The sequence below is a fragment of the Chiloscyllium punctatum genome, chromosome 12 (genome assembly GCF_047496795.1).
Source record: "Chiloscyllium punctatum isolate Juve2018m chromosome 12, sChiPun1.3, whole genome shotgun sequence".
Lineage (NCBI taxonomy): Eukaryota > Metazoa > Chordata > Chondrichthyes > Orectolobiformes > Hemiscylliidae > Chiloscyllium > Chiloscyllium punctatum.
Window position 1 is genome coordinate 27,965,580 of NC_092750.1, and position 21,981 is coordinate 27,987,560.

At 41.7% G+C, this 21,981-nt stretch overlaps 1 protein-coding gene across 2 annotated transcripts in view; it reads right to left on the bottom strand.

Annotated features, from left to right (window-relative positions):
* raf1b (Raf-1 proto-oncogene, serine/threonine kinase b) overlaps positions 1–21,981 on the bottom strand; it is a 105,151-nt gene that overhangs the window by 39,503 nt on the left and 43,667 nt on the right. For both annotated transcript variants that reach the window (XM_072582194.1, XM_072582195.1), the window contains exons 4-7: positions 7,156–7,258; positions 6,916–7,064; positions 4,438–4,557; positions 4,183–4,336 (exon numbers count right to left, since the gene is read on the bottom strand). In XM_072582194.1, the coding sequence (XP_072438295.1) occupies positions 4,183–4,336; positions 4,438–4,557; positions 6,916–7,064; positions 7,156–7,258 (526 nt within the window). The remainder of the gene's footprint in view (positions 1–4,182; positions 4,337–4,437; positions 4,558–6,915; positions 7,065–7,155; positions 7,259–21,981) is intronic.

The window sequence follows — 21,981 nt, forward strand, 5'->3', positions numbered from 1 at the left end:
TTTTCTTGGGATGTTCCATTCCTATTAGTTATTTAATTGTCCAACATCAATCAATTTCATGTGACAGGAGCTTTGGAAATGCTTAATTCTGTCAGTTGCAGGCTACTTCTGTTATTTAACATTCATGTAATTTTGTGGTGCAACTTCCCCAGATTGGCAACTTATTTTTAGTGTGCTCAATGTTGTTTTCTGGGATGCTCTTCTACATTCTTCATTGCTCAGGGTTGGTCCTCTGATTGTGCCTTCCAAAACAATAGGGTCTAATCTCAAAATTAAGAGGGGACTCTGAGTTTGCAAAGACTATGTGCTGTTCACTCCAAGCAATACAGTCACACACAGATGCATCTATCACAAGCAGATTGGCAAAGACGTGGTCAACTCTAGTTGCTTCAGTTTGACAGACAGGTCCTTCAGGACTCAGCCAACTTGGTGAACAGTGCTGCTGTCCCTGGACATGCTTGTTCATGGAAATTCAAGTTTCTATCCAGAACACATTCTTTGCTTCCTTTACTGTGTCTGCCTTGTATACCTGACTGTTAGACATATTCTAACTTCATGAGTTCGTGTTCAAAGGTCATAATGCCATTGTAATGCTAACCTGTTGATGCATTTTGTGGTTGACACTCAAAATTAATCAATCATCTTTGCTGATAACAGGGCTGATGACAAACCCATAAGTAACAATTCTAAAACTAACAGGAGCAATAAGCAATCTATTTACTTCGGCTTTTGTCATTTTGAAAGCACTTTTTGCCTTGTTAAGCAATCTGCAATAAATTTTCTGAACTACATTTCAAATTCAGAGAAGACTCTGGTATCACCCAGACTAGAAACAATTTAACTGCACCCCCTTCCACTAAAACTATGAACCTTGAAAAGTGAACAATACCTTTGCAAATTTTCCAGAGAAGTGTTAGATTTCAGGATTTGTAGGACTATTAATGCTTTTCTACAACAAATTGCTCGATAAATAAATAACAACTGAAGAAACCATAGTTGGTCAAGATGGAAAAAAAGTGGCAGATGTACATATGTATCTGTGTTACAAATTTCCAATATTCACAGGGTTAATGGAAACGGTCATGAAAACATTCCAATTTTCAATGCAATTTTCATTCCATGTATTCAAATAAATAATCCAAAAGATTATAAAAGGAAATGGCTTTGGGCAGATTCTTTCGTTCTGGGTTTAAGTCTGGAAGCAGGCCTGTAACTTCATGTCACTTCTCCTTGAGGGATAGTCACATTTCCTCAGGTATCACGCAGTTTTCAGCTCTCTATATATGCACATATGTTTTTGTGTGACTACAACGGTGGAAATATTGGAACAGGATGTTCTTGCCTCTGCTGATAGATTCAGTTTCTGCTCAATGCTCTTTGTCACCATGTGCCCTGGTTGCCTGGATTTTGCAGTTCTACAAACTCTTCTGCAGCCTGTGCCTGCTGTTGCTGCTGCTCAATCCCTCTGCACCAGTTCCTCCACAGTTGTACCTTGGCCAGAACTGCAGTATTATATTGTGCCATTCTGCCATATTGAAGAGATCTGTGAATGCAGTGCATTGATGCACACAGTCATCATTCTCTTTGCAGTTTATCCTCCAAATGTACTACAAAATATCCCTTTTAAACATGCCTTTTTTTTTAAACTCTCCTGCCTTCCTCTCATACCAGCATGCCCCAGTGGAGAAATCCAAGATGTGTGGCTCCAGAGAACAATTTGTTGTAGCCAAACACCTATGCGAATGGAAATAGCGTGCATGCCTGGCACACTTAACACATTTCAGTTCACCAGCCCATGCACAATAGTCAGCTTTCCTACAAAGATATTGGATCACAACCATATTAATCACAGTAGCATGAGAAACCGGTCACCTTGAGCTAGGAAAATAGAGGCTCTGTTCTTGAGATTGTTGCCCAAATCCACAAGGGTTGCATCTCTCTCTCTCTCTCTTTTGTTCCATATCTCAGATATCACAAAATACGAAGCAGTCCATGATTTTTTGTGGTTCCTAGACCTCATGGGATCTCATTGGGTTGTGACGCCATGGAGCAATGCTGGTTCATTGGGAATGTCTCAGTGGAGGATGGTTCTCAAAAGGACTCATGATTAATAGGATGCCTTTTCAGTTGATTAACGGTCCAAAGCATTAACTCCACCCACCCAAAAACAGTGTCCTCTCACACCTGCTGCTGCAATTTCACCAGAACCTGCAATCGTTTTCCTTGGGAGATTATAGTGCATTTCATATTTACTCAGTACGCTCAACCTCCCCAATCACTATCAGAATATAGGCATGACCTAATGTCTAAAAAATATTCCTTTAGATTCACACAATGTTACCGAGGAGAAGCAAATCTTGCCAAGAGTACAGACCACCTGAAGAAAGTGAGCTTTTCAAAAAAATGACATACACATATGAGGAAGTCATCCAACTTGCCATCCACTCTGCTGCCCATACTGCTGTAGAGAAACATTTTCTAAATTTGGAAGTAAAAATATTGTCTCCCATTTATGACAACACACATTTTCTTCCTGGCAGAGGTACAGAAGTATCCTTGTCGGACAAGCAAAAGCAATCCCACTCCATTCATCCTCCCAGGCAATGATGAAATACAAACCCCATGCATCCTCTATATCCTTCAAGAAAGTAAGGAAGGCTGTTGGAGATTGATGCCTCAGACCAAAGAGACTTGGACAAGCTGAAACTACAGGATAAATCATTTGTGGTCAAATGTTCATGGTTCATGAAGTACCATAAAATAACTTTGGGGTAGACGAAGAATGAAAAGATGAGGAAAGACTTGACCCAAGTGGAAATGCCACTGGACTAAAAATCCAGAACCCTGGTTTAATATACTGAGGACATGGGTTCAAATCCTACTATGAGAAATGATAAAATTTGAACTCAATAAAATAAAACCTAGAATAAATAAAAAGCTAGTACAATGACAGCCTTGTAACTACCATCGACTGAAGAATGCTTTGCTGGTACATGGTAGACGTTGCAGATAAGATCAGTGATGGAGGGAGATGGCACATGGGTTATCAGATATGGAACTAAGGATCTTTATGCAGAACAAGACATGTCTATACTGCAGTGGTTTAGGGAGATGATGAGAGGCACTAACATGTCCTTCTGTTCCACTCTTTTCCAGCAGTTGGTACTTCAACTCAAGTTCTGTTCCCATTCCTCATCGAAACCAAAGGAATCCCTCAGCGAAATGTTCATGGCCAAGCACTCCCTTTCACTTGATGACTCATTAGGTGTCCAATTAGCTGAAGTCACACAGCACTTACTCTTTTTAGGCAAAATCCTGAGAGATGTTGGAATTAATTTTGGTTGAGTATTGGTGAATCTTTGATAGTGTCCCAGAAATACACCCACTGGTGTTTCAGATGCATTTTTTCACAGTTCCAGCAACAGTAATCATATAATATCTTACCAATATCAATAACAGTTTAGTCCTAAATAGCTGGTTGCTGTTAAGAAAGGGCAACTGTGAAATTGCTAGGCACCAAAATACTGTACAACCCTCTTTAATGAGCATTATCATCCAGCAGGCTTTTTTCTAGAGTTGCCTTTCAACTCTTTTACCAAAATGGTGTCATGTGCGAAACTGGCATTCCAATTTAAGACATAGGAACAGAAATGGCCATTAGGGCTTGAGCCCGTTAGGCTATTCAGTGAGATCATGACTTACATACCTGACTTTTGTCCTATATCCCTTAAACACCTTTGTATACAAAAAGCTATCAAGCTCAGATCTAAAACTTACAATTGATATAACAATCATGAAAAATAGTTTCAAATTTCGACCACACTTTCTCTTTAAGCGTTCCTATTGTAAAACGTTATCTTAGACAGCCCTTTGCATCTTTTGTGCTTAAAGTATTTGGGAACGATTTCCCCTGGCACTCAAGCTATGATGGTACAATGGCTGCAAAATCTTTGAAAAATAGAGGAAGTATTTCTAATAAAGTGGACAATATGGGGAACAAAGCATAACTATTACTAATAAAATGTGAAAATTAACTGATTAATTATTTTTAATGACATATGAAAATAAAATCTTCTAACCACAGCCAAGAGTAGCTTATAAAAGTTCAAAGCAGCTACTCTTGTTTTTTCAGACATGCAAGTTCAGGGAGTTCCAAAGGAACAAGGATAAGAATTCTTATACCTCAATAATGCTATTATCAATCGGCATGGTGGTGCTGGACATGTGAACATTGGGAGTGGATGAAGACCTTTGCCGCTGGCAGAGCTGACCTTCAGTAGACGAGAAAGGCATGGGACAGTTGAAGGCATGGGAGGTGGAATGCCTGTACTGCAAGCTGAAAATGAGAACAAGCACAAGTTAAGAACTGCCAAGGAAGTAGACAACAAGCCTATTTAAATATTCTCCTTTGAAATCACTTTAGTGCTTTTCACTTACCTCTCAGGAAGTCGAGAAAAAGACTCACGTACTCGCCGTGTAGTCATTTGTCTAATAGATGGCACTACCCCATCAGAAGTGGAGAAGAGTTTGGAGTTTGGTGTGGTTGCTTGATAAGCTCTGACAGAAAATAGAAAAATGCGCTAAAAAGAATTCAATAGAAAACCTAATTTATTTACAACAACTAATTAAAAAAAGATGTCCCTGAATACAAGATAAATTACAAAACTATCACATACCTATTTCAAGAAAGAAATGCATTTCCCATTAAATAAAATAAGGAGAGATGGCTTAAAAACAGCAGTCTTTTGAGATAAAGTCAGTAGAAGGGCCAACACAGCTATGAGTCCCTTGTATTTGGAACACAGGATTGCAGTACTCTGTGGCAAAGGGGCTAAATAATGGTCACAATACATCAACTCTTTCTTTCCTTTACAATGGGTAAGAAAGGTAAGCTGCAGGAGGATTAGGAGAGGATAATCAAATGTCTGCTGAAGTGTGGTATTAACAGACTATGACCCAGCTTTTCACCCTCAAGATGGGGGCAAGATTCAGCAAATACAGAGAATGTCCACAAGAATGAGATCTTCATTGACAAGGATGAGTGCTGGATAAGTGAGGCCAACTAACCTAGGAAACGTCTGGACATAGCCACAGTAGATCCTGAGGTAGGATATTTAAAAAGGTCCATCTCAGTGCTGTGGGACTTCATCCCAGTAACAATAAAAATGCTAAGGCCCTCCAACCGTCATATCTCACACACTCGGCAGGCTCCATCTCCGCCTGCTCATGCAGGGACTAAGGTATTTCAAAGACCATAACACCAGAAATCATGGGAGCAGTAGTAGGCCATTCAGCCCACTGAGTCTATTCCACCATTCATGACTAGTCTGATAATCCTCAACTCCACTCAATTCCTGTCTCTTCCCATTAAACCTTGATTCCCTTACCGTGTGAAGATCTGTCTATCTTAAGTATATTCAAGGTTAAAAAGCTCACCTGTACAGCCCTCTATGACAAAGGATTCCACAGATTCACAATCCTCCTAATCTCTGTCCTAAATGGGTATCCCCCTAATCTGGGATTATTCCGTCTAGTCCTAACTGTCCCACAAGGGGAAGCAATCTCTCCACAGCCAACCTGTTAAGTCCATAAAAATCTTATAAGTTTCAATAAAGTTGTCTCTCATTTTTCTACACACTAATAAATACAAGCTCAGCCTACTCATAGGTTAGGGGAATGGGTCTGGATGCATTACTTTTCAGAGGGTCGGTGTGGATTTGTTGGGCCGAAGGGCCTGTTTCCACACTGTAGGGATTCTATGATTCTATAAACCTCTATTCACAAAACAATTCCTCCATAATTGGGATCAACCTAGTGAACTTTTTCTGGACTTCCTCAAAGGCCACTGGTATCTTTCCTTAGACAATGGCACCCAAAACTGTCCACAGTATTCCAGCTGTGATCTAACTTGTGTCTTGTATTGTTTAAGCAAGATTTCTTTATCATTACACTCATTTTCCTTTGGAGTAAAGACCAACATTCCATTTGCCTTCACTATTCCCTGCTGAATTTGGATACCAGATATTTGCAGTTTATACACAAGGACTCCCAAATCCTTATGTGCTGTAGCTTTCTGCAGTCCTTCCTCATTTAAACAATATTCAAATAAAAGACAAAATATTGCAGTAGCCAGAAATCTAAATCAGATAATGCTGGAGAAGGTCAGCAGGTCTGGCAGAGAAAAACAGAATTAATGTTTAGAGTCCGGAATGCCTTCTTCAGAACCATTCTGTTTATCGTCCTCACCACTTGCCTTGCAACATATTTTTTTCCAGTTCTGGGATTAAGGTTTAAATGGGCAGGATTAAAGAAATAATGGGCAGGATTCAAGAAGGAAAGGATAAGAAAGTGGGGGAGCGGAATGCAGTCACCATCTTGGGGACATTGTACGTACTTCCAAAGTGTCCAGGCCCACTAAGCAGGAACCTGTACCCCCCTTGTTTGATACCACCCCTTTTGGCTTCCCACATCAGCTTTGGCTCCCTCCACTGCACGTAAAGTACTGATTATGGTTGAGTGAGCTTTTTCCATGGTCTCGTCAACTCCACTAAAGTTTCAAACAGGTCAGAGGCAACTGGGTAGACAGTGGGAAGACCATGGGCTGGATTTGATATAGCCCTGTTTCAAAACCACCAGTGACAGAACCTAAAATCCAGTCCATAATGCCATTCAAAGCCAGGACTCAGACCCCGAGATCTTGAAGTGAGTTGAATGCCTTATTATTTAAATTGCAGGTTATACAAAGAGCCAATTGTTTTGATTCAATATTCCCAGCTATTACCAGCTCTGCAGAACTTATATACAAGGCACAATCTAATTGTATATAAAGAAAGGTATTATCTTCACAGTTTTCCACCTCACAAGAGAGGTTCAACCTGAAGAACCACTTAACATTTCAAAAGTTCTCACAAGTACCTCACGTTACTCCAGTCGATACACATGGTAGGCACTTTGGTGCTACAGTGCTCATGAAACTTGTAGCCGCAGGTCTGACACCGAAAGCCATTTAGAAGAAATTTCTGACAGATATCACAGAATGCCAACTTCAGAAAGGTTTTGCGGACCTTTGAACAAGATAAAAATGAAAACTAATTCAATTGGCAATGTTACTAAAGAGTGATCAAACTGAACTCAAAAGTAAGTTGAAGTACTTACAAAGTTGTGGGTAGTTAGAGGGAGGTGGTCCAAGACCTCAACCACCAGTTCTTCACCAATCAGTGAGGTAGCATCAGTGGTCCAATCGATACGATACTTTGAGCTGCAGATAGAGCAAGAGAGATTAATATAAATGTCTTTTGCTTACAAATGGTGAAATTCTCTCCTTTCTCAGAGTTTTTCCCCTATCCACACTCTTCAGGAGCAGCAATCATGGGCACAGCTAAATTTTTCCTAAACCTTCAATAATGTTACTTGGAAATCTTCCACAAGATGTGGTATTGATTGATGATTTTCCATCATTTATTTCACTCCTGATGTCTGGAAATGCTTGACATCGCCAAATCATGATGCATCAAATATTCAAACTCACAAGTCACCATTGCACAGTGCATTAGTATTCCAAAAATTACACCACCATATACAATATTAACAAGAGCTACTCAGAGAAAGATACCATGGATCAGAAGGTCAATGTGGAAAATCGGAATCATTTGAAACATGAAGAATTCTGAAGTCATTTCTATTTTCACACTAGAGCGTTGAAAGTGCTCCAGATTTTCTATTATTTACTGAATGAACTAAATGGAAAAATCAGGCTCTCAGGAAAATTCTAAATCCATAAAATGTTTACAACAAAATGTTTTAAGGTATTTACATTGGCAATTATATAGATCACACTCGTCCACCGTGGTCTCCTGTGCAGCCTGCTGAGCCTTTTATCAAAGTACGATACATGATAAGCAAAAAGAAACCGAAGATCTGCAGATGCTGGAAATCAAAAACACAAAACAGAAATTGCTCAAACAAACTCAGCAGGTCTGGTAACATCTGTGGAGAGAAAGCAGAGTTAGTTTTCAGGTCCAATGACTCTTCTTTATTAGTTCTTAATTGGCAGTTCTGAAGAAAGGTCACTGAACCAAAAATGTCAATTCTGCTGTCACTTCACAGATGCTGCAGACTCTTTTTTTTTAAACTCACTCATGGGAAAATGGACATTTCTGGAGGGCCAACATTTTATTGCCTTTCCCCAGCTGTTGTTGAGAAGGTGTTGGTGAGCTACCTTCTTGAAACGCTGCAGTCCACATGTTGTAGATCGACCCAAAATACCTTTCGGGAGGGAATTCCAGGATTGTGACTCAGCCGCGGTAAGGAACAGTAATATATTTCCATGTTAGGATGGTGTGTGTCATGGAGGGGAACCTGCAAATGGTGATGTATCTATATATCTGCTGTCACGAGTATGGCGCTGGAAAAGCACAGCAAGTCAGGCAGCATCCGAGGAGCAGGAGAATTGATGTTGCAGTCCTCACTTTCTCCTATATATCTGCTGCCCTTGTTTTTCGAGATGGAAGTGGTCATGGGTTTGGAAGGTGATATCTAAGGATCTTTGGTGAATTTCTGCACTGTATCTTGCAGATACAGGTAGTACACATTGATGCCACTGAGCGTCGGTGGTGGAGTGAATGAATGGTTGTGGATGTGGTGCCAATCAAGTGGGCTGCTTTGTCTTGATGGTGTCAAACTTTGGAGATGTACCCATCCAGGCAAGTGAGGAGTATTCCATCACATTCCTGACTTGTGGCTTGTAGATGGTGGACAGGCTTTGGAGAGTCAGGAGGTGAGTTACTCAAGGCGGTATTTCTTATCTGCTGTTGTAGCCACTGTGTTTATGTGGTGAGTCCAATTGATTTTCTGGTGAATGGTTAACCCCCCCCACTGGACGTTGATTGTGGCGGATTCAGTGATCACAACAACATTGAATGTCAAAGGGTAGTGGTTAGATTGTCTCTTACTGGAGATAGTCATTGCCTAACATTTACATGATGCAAATGTTACTTGCCACTTGTCAGATCAAGCCTGGATATTGTCCAGATCCTGTTACATTTTAACATTGACTGCTTGAGTATCTGAGGGGTCGCAAATGGTACTGAATATAGTGCAATCAGCAGCACACATCCAAACTTGTGACCTTACAATGGCAGGCAGTTCATTGAAGAAGCCACTGATTAGGCATCAGACACAACTCTGAGGAACTCCTGGAGCTGAGATGACTGACTTCCAATAATCACAACCGTCTTCTTATGTGCCTGGTATGAATGACTCCAAACAATGAGAATTTGCCTGTGATACCTATTGACTCCAGTTTTGCTAGGGCAACCTTGATGTCAGACCCAGTATTGATGTCAATGGTTGTTATTCTGACCTCATCTCTGAAACTCAGCTCTTCTGTCCCTGTTTTAACCAAGGCTGAAACGAGGTCAGGAGTTGAGTGGTCCCGGTAGAACCCAAACTGGGCATCACTGAGCAAGTTATTGCTGAGCAGGTGTTGCTTGATAGCACTGTTGATGACACCTTCCATAATTTTACCGATGACTGAGAATAGACTGATGGGTGTCATACAGTCATAGAGATGTATACCATGGAAGCAGACCCTTCGGTCCAACCAGTCCATGCCGACCAGATATCCCAACCCAATCTAGTCCCACCTGCCAGCACCTGGACCATATCCCTCCAAACCCCTCCTACTCATATACCCATCCAAATGGTGGTAATTGACTGGGTTGGATTTAACCTGCATTTTGTGTCCAGGACATTCCTGAGCAATTTATCACATTGTCGGGGAGGGACCAGGGTCATAACTGTATTGGAGCAGCTTGACTAGGTGAGCAACAAGTTCTGGAGCACAAAACTAGTGCCAGAATGTTGCCAAAGGATATTGCCTTTGCAGTATCCAGTGCCTACAACTGTTTCTTGATATCACGTGGAGTAAATTGAATTTGCTGATCATTGGTATTTGTGATGCTGGGCTCCACTTGTGTATACCAGGATGGATCATTCACATGGCACTCGTGGCTAAAGATTGCTGCGAATGCTTCAGCTTTAATTTTGCACGGATATTTTGGACTCTTCCATCATTGGGGATGGGAATATTTTTGGAGCCTCCTCCTCCAGTGAATTATTTAATTGCCCAACACTATTCATGATAAGATGTGACAGAACTGCAGAGCTTGGATCTGATCCGTTGGTTGTGGAATTGCTTAGATCTGTCTATTCCTTGCTGTTGGCATCCAAATAGTCCTGTTTAGTAGCTTCAACAGGTTGACACCACATTTTTAGGCATACCTGGTGCAGCACCTGCACTCTCAATTGAACCAGGAATGATCTCCTGGCTTGATGGTAACAGGGGATATTTTGGGCCATGAGGTTGCTGATTGCGCTGGAGTACACTTCTGCTATTATTGATGGTCTACAGTGCCTCATGAATGCCCAGTCTTGAATTGCTCTATCCGTTCATTTAGCAAGATGATAGTGCCACACAACACAATGCAAGGTATTCTCAGTGTGAAGGTGGTAATTCATCTCCATAAGGTCCAAGCGATGGTCACTCTTATCGATACTGTCATGGACAGATGCATCAGCATTGGGAAGATTGATAAGGATGAGGTCAAGTATATTTTTCCCTTAGCTGCTCGACTGGGTCTATGCCAGTGGTGAAGGAACCAGCTATGTCCTTTAGGACCTGACCAGCTCAATAGTAATGCTGCTACCAGGACATTCTTGGTGCAAGACACTAAAATACTCCACCCAGTTCATTTTGTGCCACTGCCAGCCTCAGTGCTTTCGCCAGTTGTTGTTGGAGGAGTACTGATTCATCAGCTGAGGGAGGACAGTATGTGGTAACCAAAAGGAGGTTTCCTTGCCCATGTTCAACCTGACGCTATTGAGATTTCATGAAGTCTGGAGTCAAAGTTGAGGAATCCTCAGGCAATTCCCTCCCGATGGTATACCACTGAGCTGCTACCCCTCCTGGGTCTGTCTTGCCGTTGGGACAGGACATTCCGAGGGATGGTGATATATGTGCCTGGGATATGTGTCTTTAAGATACGATTTCCTGAGTATGACTATGTTAGGCTGTTACTTGACTAGTCTGAGAGAGAGCTTTAAAAATGTGTTGCTGGAAAAGCGCAGGTCAGGCAGCATCAAAGGAGAAGGAGAATCGACATTTCGGGCATAAGCCCTCGAAACGTCGATTCTCCTGCTCCTTTGATGCTGCCTGACTTGCTGCGCTTTTCCAGCAACACATTTTTAAGCTCTGATCCCCAGCATCTGCAGTCCTCACTTTCTCCTGAGAGAGAGCTTTCCAAATTTTGGCACTAACCTCAGATATTAGTAAGGATCACTTTGCAGGGTCACTGCATCAGAGGTCAGATCAGTTTTCCTTCGTGTGAATCCAAGGAAAGTGATGGGACTAGATGGAGTACCAGGCTGTGCACTCAGAGCATGTACAGATCAACTGGCAGAGGTCTTCTTGGACATCTTCAACCTCTCCCTGCAGCAGGCCACTGTCCCTGCCTGTTTCAGGAGATCCAACATCATTCCTGTGCCTAAGAAGACTCATGCAGCATGTCTCAATGAATACGGCCCAGTGGCCCTAACTTCAGTGGTTATGAAGTGCTTTGAAAGGCTGGTCATGGCATTAATCAACTCCAGCCTCCCCACTACTCTTGACCCATTCCAATTTGCCTATCGGACCAACAGATCTACCTCAGATACCATATCACTTGCTTTTCGCTCCTCGCTAGAATACCTTGACACCAAGAACAGCTACATAAGAACCCTACTCATTGACTACAGTTCAGCCTTCAACACTATTATTACTTCGAGACTGATTACTAAACTAAGTGATCTCGGACTAAGTCCCACTCTCTGCAAAATCACATATCCTCCAACACCCTGTGAACAACTAGTATAATAAATTAATTACATAAAGAAGAATGTTGTCAAACGGATAACACTTCACTGAGCACAACATGCTTATAATTCATATGAAAGACCAACACCTCATTTAGAAAAGGATCTACTTGACAATAGTTTAGTTCTAATTTACCATAAAGCAGTGGTTCTTTTTATAAGTTCTGACATTAATAAATATAGACTGAGTTTGTGTTGCAATTACACAATGCTAAAAATCGAGCATCATCTTCAAGAACATTACAGGATGATATTAGTTTCTTAGAATCGGTGTGCAATAGTTTCATTTGTTGCAATTCAGCCTGCAATACATCTACATCTCTCCACTGACAGCTTCAGCTTGTCTACACAATGCAAGAAATCAGGCAAAAACAAAATTATCTCTGTGAATTTTGAATGGAAATGGTCTACTGCTAGTTGCATCTATTGCAGAACATGGAGGCAAACAAATCCAGAGATTCGGAATTGACTAAACAAAAGAGACGAGAATAAGATGAAGCCAAAAAAGAAAGGGGATGATGCAAGTGAAAACCAAGGTGAATACAGAAAATTCAGAGGGGATATAATAAGGGAAAAAGAGAGGCAAAATGAGAGTACAAAAAGATAACAACAGCTCACATGAAAAGGAAATCTACAAGTCATAGAGTCAGAGATGTACAGCACAGAAACAGGCCTTTCCGTCCAACTTGTCCATACCAACCAGATATCCCAACCCAGATTCTGGATTAGTGGTGCTGGAAGAGCACAGCAGTTCAGGCAGCATCCAAGTAGCTTTGAAATCGACGTTTCGGGCAAAAGCCCTTCATCAGGAATAAAGGCAGTGAGCCTGAAGCGTGGAGAGATAAGCTAGAGGAGGGTGGGGGTGGGGAGAAAGTAGCATAGAGCACAATGGGTGAGTGGGGGAGGGGATAAAGGTGATAGGTCAAGGAGGAGAGGGTGGAGTGGATAGGTGGAAAAGAAGATAGGCAGGTCGGACAAGTCAAGGGGACAGTTACTGAGCTGGAAGTTTAGAACTAGGGTGAGGTGGGGGAAGGGGAAATGAGGAAACTGTTGAAGTCCACATTGATGCCCTGGGGTTGAAGTGTTCCGAGGCGAAAGATGAGGCGTTCTTCCTCCAGGCATCTGGTGGTGAGGGAGCGGCGGTGAAGGAGGCCCAGGACCTCCATGTCCTCGGCAGAGTGGGAGGGGGAGTTGAAATGTTAGGCCACGGGGCAGTGTGGTTGATTGGTGTGGGTGTCCCGGAGATGTTCCCTAAAGCGCTCTGCCAGGAGGTGCCCAGTCTCCCCAATGTAGAGGAGACCGCATCGGGAGCAACGGATACAATAAATGATATTAGTGGATGTGCAAGTAAAACTTTGATGGATGTGGAAGGCTCCTTTAGGGCTTTGGATAGAGTTGAGGGAAGAGATGTGGGCGCAGGTTTTACAGTTCCTCCGGTGGCAGGGGAAAGTGCCAGGATTGGAGGGTGGGTTGTTTGGGGGCGTGGACCTGACCAGGTAGTCGCGGAGGGAACCATCTTTGTGGAAGGCGGAAAGGGATGGGGAGGGAAATATATCCCTGGTGGTGGGGTCTGTTTGGAGGTGGCGGAAATGTCGGCGGATGATTTGGTTTATGCGAAGGTTGGTAGGGTGGAAGGTGAGCACCAGGGGCGTTCTGTCCTTGTTACGGTTGGAGGGGTGGGGTCTAAAGAAGGAGGCCACCCACAGAACACACCAGATGGCCTCCTTCTTTAGAGACCGCAATTTCTCTTCCCACGTGGTTAAAGATGCCCTCCAACACATCTCGTCTACATCCCGCACCTCCGCCCTCAGACCCCACCTTACCCCATATGCTTCCTTCTTTTTCTTAACCAAACCGTCAATTTCTTTAGTCATCCAGCATTCCCTTTACCTACCAGCCTTTCACCCTAACAGGAATATACTTTCTCTGGACTCTCGTTATCTCATTTCTGAAGGCTTCCTATTTTCCATCCGTCCCTTTACCTGCAAACATTTGCCCCCAATCAGCATTTGAAAGTTCTTGCCTAATACCATCAAAATTGGCCTTTCTCCAGTTTAGAGCTTCAACTATTAGATCTGGTCTATCCTTTTCCATCACTATTTTAAAACCAGTAGAATTATGATTGCTGGGCCCAAAGTGCTCCCACACTGACACCTCAGTCACCTGCCCTGCCTTATTTCCCAAGAGTAGCTCAAGCTTTGCACCTTCTCCAGTAGGTACATCCACATATTTAATCAGAAAATTTCCTTGTACACACTTAACATAGATTGGGACTGCCATAGTTTGGAAAGCTAAAATCCCTTACCCTATCGTTCTTACAGGTAACTGAGATCTCCATACAAATGTGTTTCTCAATTTCCTCTGACTATTAGGGGGTCTATAATACAATCCCAATAAGGTGATTATCCCATGCTTATTTATCAGTTCCACCCAAATAACTTCCCTGGATGTATTTCTCGGAATATCCTCCCTCAGTATATCTGTAATGCCATAAAAAATGCCACTCCCCCTCTTCTCTTGCGTCCCTTTCTATCCTTCCTGTAGCATTTGTATTTTGGAACATTAAGCTGCCAGTCATGTCCATCCCTGAGCCACATTTCTGTAATGGCTATGATATCCCAGTCCTATGTTCCAAACCATGCCCTGAGTTCATCTGCCTTCCCTGTTAGGTTTCTTGCATTGAAATAAATGCAGTTTAATTTATCAGTCCTACCTTGATCTCTGCTTTGTTCCTGCCTGCCCTGACTGTTGACTCGCTTCTTTTCTCAACTGTACCAGTTTCAGATTGGTCTCTTTCCTCACTATCTCCCTGGGTCCCCCCCACTCCTTTACAAGCTTAAATCCACCCGAGCAGCTCTGGCAAATCTCCCTTCCAGTATATTAGTCCCCTTCCAATTTAGGCACAATCTGTCCTTCTTGTACAGGTCACATCTTCCCCAAAGGAGATTCCAATGATCCAAAAATGTGAATCCTTCTCCCATACACCAGCTCCTCAGCAATGCATTCATCTGCTCTATCCTCCTATTCCTGCCCTCTCAAGCTTGTAGCACTGGCAGTAATCCAGATATTACTACTCTCGAGGACCTCCTTTTTAAATTCTTGCCTAACTCTCTGTAATCTCTCTTCGGAATCTCATCCTTTTCCCTTCCTGGGTCATTGGTTCCAATGTGTACAATGACCTCCTGCTGGCCCCTCTTTCCCCCTTGAGAACATTCTGCACCCTCGGAGACATCCTTGATCCTGGCACCATGGAAGCAACACACCATTCTGATTTCTCGCTGCTGGCCACAGAAATGTCTGTCAGTGCCTCAGACTAGACAGTCCCCTAACACAACTGATCTCTTGGAAATCGACGTACCCCTTGTTGCATTAGAGCCAGTCTCAATACCAGAAACCTGGCTGTTCGTGCTACATTCTTCTGAGAATCCATCACCCCCTACATTTTTCAAAACAGCATACTTGTTTGAAATGGGGAAAACCACTGAAGACTCGTGCACTAACTGCCTACCTCTCTTACCTTTCCTGGAGTTAACCCATCTATGGGACTGTATCTGCAATTTCCCCCTTCCTATAACTGCCATCCATCACATTCCCTTGCTGTTACAAATTCCTCATTGCCTCTGTCTCTCCAACTGATCCATTTGATCTGACAGGATTCACAACCAACAGTATTTATGGCAGATATAATCGTCAGTAACCCGTAAATTCTCCCTAAAATGCTACATCTGACAAGAAGAGCATATTACTCTACTAAAGGCCATTTTTGCTCCTTCACAATCTATAGACCCAGAAAATAGCACAGTCTTATTCCTCTACAAAACACTGCTCCAGGTTAAATTAATACTTATGGTTTATATTTTAAGTTTGATCAAGAGTCATATCTCAATAAAACATATAAATCAAGAAAGCACCCACTTTACTCACTACTGCAGACTTACAGTGAGGCCATGCTTAAATATTCACTTCTGTTTCTGTGCTGCAACCTCTCCCAAACAGGTTCCTCTAAGATTAGTTGTGAATTTCATTGTTTGTTAATTTTCTATTCTACAAGAATATGCATAGTAAGGGGCAGTAAGAAGAAGGTTAAGACCAACGAGGGACCAAAAAGGGATCTATGCATGGAGACAGGAGACATGGCCATGGTATTAAATGTACATTTTATACCTGTCTTTTACAAGAAAAGAGGATGCTGCCAGAGTCATAGTGAATGAGACTAAGTGGCTGGCTAGCTGAATGTGCTGCAAGTTGATAAAGACAAGATATCTGAAAGGATAGGTGGATTTAAAAATCAACAAATCAAAAGTAGAAGGGCTGTGTCCAAAGTTGCTAAAGGACAAAAACAAGAAATATTCTTACATTCAAACTTACATACTGTGTTGGCAGAAGACTGGATATCTGCAAATAAATAAGGACAAACACAGAAAATGCAAGCCACTCATTTTAACTTTGACAGTGGGAAAGCTTTGAGAAATTATAATCTTGGACAAAAAAAAACAAGCAGTCACTTGGACAAATATGGACTAATCAAGGAAGACAAGAATGGATTTGTTCTTGGAGAATCATGTTTTAACTGATGGAGGGTCATCAAACTAATATGTTAACTGTTTTTCTCTCCATTGATGCTGTCTGACCTGTTGAATTTTTCCTACACTTCCTGTTATTATTTCACGCTTAAACTAACTTGATTGAACATTTTAATGCAGAAACAGAGGAGGTTGGTGAGGTCAATATAATGCATATAAACCTCTAAAAGGTGTTTTCTATTGTGCCCATTCTCTTACTCTCGTAATGTATCACAAGGTCACAGGAAGTTACGTTGACTATGTTTCCATGTGGATAGGACAATGGAAAATAAACCTGATAGAAGTAACCAGTCTTTGGCACAATAAATTCAATTTCAGTTGAGTCATTCCACTTAAGTGGTAGAATTTTTAAATCAACAAGGACTGGCCCAACTAAATTAGTCTATTCACTTCTGGTACCTCCTGAGAAGCAGGTTCTTCTTGTTTCTACTAGGCCAAACCTGGCATGTCCTTACTGCTAGAGACTGGTAAAAAGACAGACTGCCGTAATGTCCAATGTTCTGTGGGAAGGCTTGCCAGCAAAGATCAAACCAACAGAATAAAAGGGCAAGCGGTAGCATGGATATGAAGTTTGCTGAGTACTTCAAAGCAGACAGTAGTGATGAGTTGGTGTTTTTTCTTCCGGCTGGGGGGAATATATACTTCAGGATACCCACAGAGTGAAGCACTAGCACCACTTCTTTTCTTAATATTCATCAATGACGTAGACTTGGGTGTGCAGGGCACAGTTTCAAAATTTGCAGGTCCACAAAGAAGCATGAACTGTTAGATGTATAACTTCAAGGAGGACATGAAAATACTGGGAGAATGGGCAGATACATGGCAGATGAAATCTAATGAGTGAAGTGTGAAGTGATGTGTTTTGATAAGAAGATGCAAATAAAATATAAAGAATACATTCTAAATTGTATGCAGGGCCAGAGAGACTTAGGAATACACACGGACAATTTACTGAAGATCATTTTCAGAAAATGGTATAAAAGGCATAGAGGATTCTGCATTGATTAAATAAGGGACAGAGCACAAAATCAAGGAGGTAAAAAGGAACCTTTATAAACATTGATTTAGCCTCAACTAGAGCATCACATCATATTCTAGGCCACTTTTGGAAGGATGTGAAGGCAGGAAAGAGGGAGGGAGGAAGGACTGAATACCTTTCACATCCGCAAGATATCCCAAGCACTTTATGGCCAATTAAGTATTTTTGACATGTAATCCCTGTTGAAATGTATGAAATCTAGCAGCTGATCACAGACAGCAAGCTTGCACAAACAACAACATGATAATGACTAAATGATCTGTTACTGGAATGTTGATTGAGGCTAAGGCAACAGCAGATTGAGAGAAGTTTTGTTCAAAGTGTTATAAATCATGAGTACTCACGAGTTATGGAGAGAAGCCGGATAAGCTGGTACTTTTCTGATTGGAATGTAGTAGGTTGAGGGGTGACCTCGTAGAGGTTTTTAAAATCATGTGGGATATCAGCAAGATGAATGGCAAGAGTCTTTTCCCGATGGTGGAGATTTCAAGACTAGAAGGCATATTTTTAAGGTGAGAGGAGAAAGATTTAAAAAGGACATGAGGGGCAACTTTTTTTACACAGAAAAATGAACACCCAGAAGAAGTGGTAGATGCAGGGAGAATTACAATGTCTAAAAGATATTTGGATGAGTACACTCTTAAGAAAGATTTGGAGGGATACTGGCTAAGCATGGGCAGGTGGGACTAGTTTAATTTGGTATTATGGACTGGTTGACCAAAGAGTCTGTTTCTGTAAATTATTCCAATTGGTGAAGGAGTTAAGAACTGGAGAGGTGACGTGATTAGGAAACAAACCAAAGATGATGCACTGAAAATAGCTTTGAGGTTTTAAATGGTCAGCAAACAAGATCAATACATTCACTGTAAAAGCCAAAGGAATAGTTTTAAAAGTATGTAGCAAACCAACTGTCTCAGTGAGCTAGCCTGCTGTAAATGCTCTCAAAAACTGAAGAATTCTATTTCTGACAGTGTGTTCCAATTTATTTTGAAATAAACAAAATTCTTCAAGAGTGAGCTGTCGATGTTTTAAAAGAATCAATATATTAGGAGACTCTGGGGGTTGGAGGGAGTAGACAATGGGAATGTATTGACAAATAGCCACATGATGGCTTCTGTGCTCCAACTCTTGCTTTGATTCTGCTCTCTGGCACTGCCACATCTGACACAATGTCTGCACAATTCATAAGAACATAAGAACTCGGAGTAGGAGTCAGCTACCTGGCCCATCGAGCCTGCTCCGCTATTCAATAAGATCATGGACTCAGCTCCACTCACCCGTCTGTTCACCATAACCCTTAATTACTTTACTGTTCAAAAGTCTATCAATCATCACCTTAAAAACACTCAATAAGGTAGCCTCGACTGCTTCACTGGTCAGGGAATTCCACAGATTCACAAGCCTTTGGGTGAATAAGTTCCTCCTCAACTCAGTCTCAAATCTGCTCCCTCTTATTTTGAGGCTTTGCCCCCTAGTTCTAGTTTCACCCAATAGTGGAAACAAACTCCCTGCTTCTATCTTATTTTTTCTCTTTACAATTTTATCACAGAACTTTGGCTCACTATCTATAATCTCTTCTTTATTAAAAAATGCACCCCATTAACTTCAGTCATTAATTTTAACAGATCTAATATGACGAAGGCGGAGCACATTCAGATGTTGCTGTATTACCTCAGCTGTCCAAAATGTCACACTCACTGGCAGCCATTCAGTGCCAAGTGTGTTGCTGGAAAAGCACAGCAGGTCAGGCAGCACCCGAGAAGCAGAAAAATTGACGTTTCGGGCCACAGCCCTTCATCAGGAAAAGGCTCCAGCCAGAAACCTCAATTTTCCTGCTCCTCGGATACTGCCTGACCTGCTGTACTTTTCCAGCAACACAGTCTCTACTCTGATCTCCAGCATCTGCAGTCTTGACTTTCTCCTCCACTATTCAGTGCCGTTACACTTCAACTGTTTTGAAAAAGCTGCCTAACTCCCAGCTAAACAAAACTGTGTTTACTAGATTCCAAACACTCAAAAGACACAGTGAATCCATTCCTGAAATCCCCAAATCACCCCAGAAAATTAACTCACGTCAGTGACAAGTGAGAGAAAAGACTGCCCCTAGATAGAATGGAATGAAAGCCTGAAATGAAGGTCTCTCCCTCAATTACAGGTACCTTCTCTCCTGTTTACTAGGCTTACTAGTACTGGGGCAGCAGGATATTGAGTGCTGGAAGCGGAGACTCAGGAGCAGGAGGTTGAAGTCCAGGGGTTAATTGCCGAGGTCCAGGGACAGTACACAGGGAGCAAGGGGTGAGAGCCTCAGGCTGGGAGTCAGCCACTGTTTTGCCGAGGTTGGAATGTAGAACAAGGCCAAGGCTTAAGTGCTTTGCTAGTACCGAAAGAGGGAGTAGAGAAGCACTTTTTTTTTGATGAGGCAACAATCTGCCCACTGGATCTGGGAAATTAGTTTGGAGTTGAAGATTTTGCAAATGTCAATGAGCAGGGTGAAGGAAAGCTGGCGTTATTGGGGGGAATGGGTACAAGAGACAAGGAAGCTAGATATTATGTGCCTCACTGAGTGTTATGGATGGGGGGGGGTGGTGAAGGGTCTCATGCACCACGGCACCAACCGCACCTTGAGCACACACTCACCGGGAGGGCAGACAGTTGTCAAAATCAACAACAATAAAACAGTAGGTGCTGGAGAAACTCAGCAGGTCTGGCAGCAACTGGAGAGAGAAAGACAGTTATACTTTGAGTCCAGTGACCCTTTGTCAGAACTGAAATCATAGCTGGGAAATCATAGTGTTTATGCTGGTGACAGGGGGCTGGGGGCAGATTGATTTGAATACATGGAGGGAAGTGCCGAGAAAAGGGAGGAGAAAACAAAGGAAATGCTGGTGATAGGCCAGTTCATTACATATCCCGATACCACTAGTTTCTAGTCTCTTTGGGTTGCTCCCATCAGAGCCAACCTATTTTCAATGATTCACTTTTTGTTCACACACATTCAGCATTTTTCTCCGTCCCAGCTTATCACCAGCGATGCCTTTGTTTGTTTCTACCTTTATTTTCTCAGTCTCTAGACACTGTCTCCATCTGTCAAACTCACTCCTTCCACCCCACTAAACCCTATCATCAACATAAATATCTCCATACGTTCAAGAGTTCCACTGAACGCTACTGTCACGAACAATGAATCAATTGTTGAATAGAAATCAGAGATTAAGTTGGAAGATGCAGGAAAAATGATTTTAAAAATGCCTACTTAAAATATTCCAGCTTTGTACATGTGCAGTGGAAGTACTATGAGCTCACCAGTCTGTGGAACATGTATTTATGGTAATGGCTGTTTGTCTGTGTGTGTTATATTGAAACATTTTAGTTGATAATTAAGACCTGTTGTCTTGTGTGAATTTAAATACTGTGGTGTTTAGGAAATTAACATTTTCCTGTGTATTGTGGCTTGACATTTAATGAGGTTGATAATTATTTAAGATATTAACAAAAGCCCAAAATACCTTAAGTATGAACACAAATATAGAATGCAATGTTACTATGTGATTGCATCACCTAGTTAGTGAGAATGAAAAAGTACCCTGCAAACCAAAGGAAGCCCCTGAAAATTAAAAAGTGTAGCCATCAAGTAGAGCCCTCTGAAAACAAAATATTTTGTACCCTGTTAGATTCAGCAAGTAAATTGCAGGAGCAATCAGACCGCTGACTTCCTGAAGAATGACACTGCTTTCACAGTGTGGTCCCAGAAATATAAGTGTATCAACTTTTGGAAGCACAGAAAGAACAAGAATAATGAAGGTAACAAATGGTGTATAGCTATTTGCGTCTCATTAATCTTGAGGGCCACTTTGTTAAAGATCACTAGAAACCTGCCAAATGAAGTACATTCTGATTACCATAGTCATGGCCTGACATATGAATAACTTCTATCTAACAGTAACATGACTGATTCTTCCTTGATCCAATGTTTGCACGATGCCAGATTATAGTCCAATATGTTTATTTGAAATTACAAGCTTTTAGAGCACTGCTCCTTCATCAGATTAAGTGAATAAATCATACAGGCACAGAATTTATAGGCAGAGATCAATAATCAGAGAGATCAAAAGATCATATAAATGGTGTGAGTGGAGTGTCGACAGGTTGAATAGCAAGTGAAGGGATGACCTATAATCAGATTCATTGAGGCAGGGAGTTAATTACAAAACATTAAAAATAAGATGGTGCTGGAGACAAACCAAATCGCTGGAATAAACATGATAGGTATAAGAGTTGCGCGCCAAGGCTCTAACCAAAATGACAAGTTATCCAAAACTGTACAAACTAATTAAGGTAGAGATATCATAAGTTATTAAGATGATGGTGGCAAAACAGGACAGTGAGGAAGATTTCACAAATACAAAACAGCGTGGTGAGCTCACACGTAACACAACATGAACCCAAATC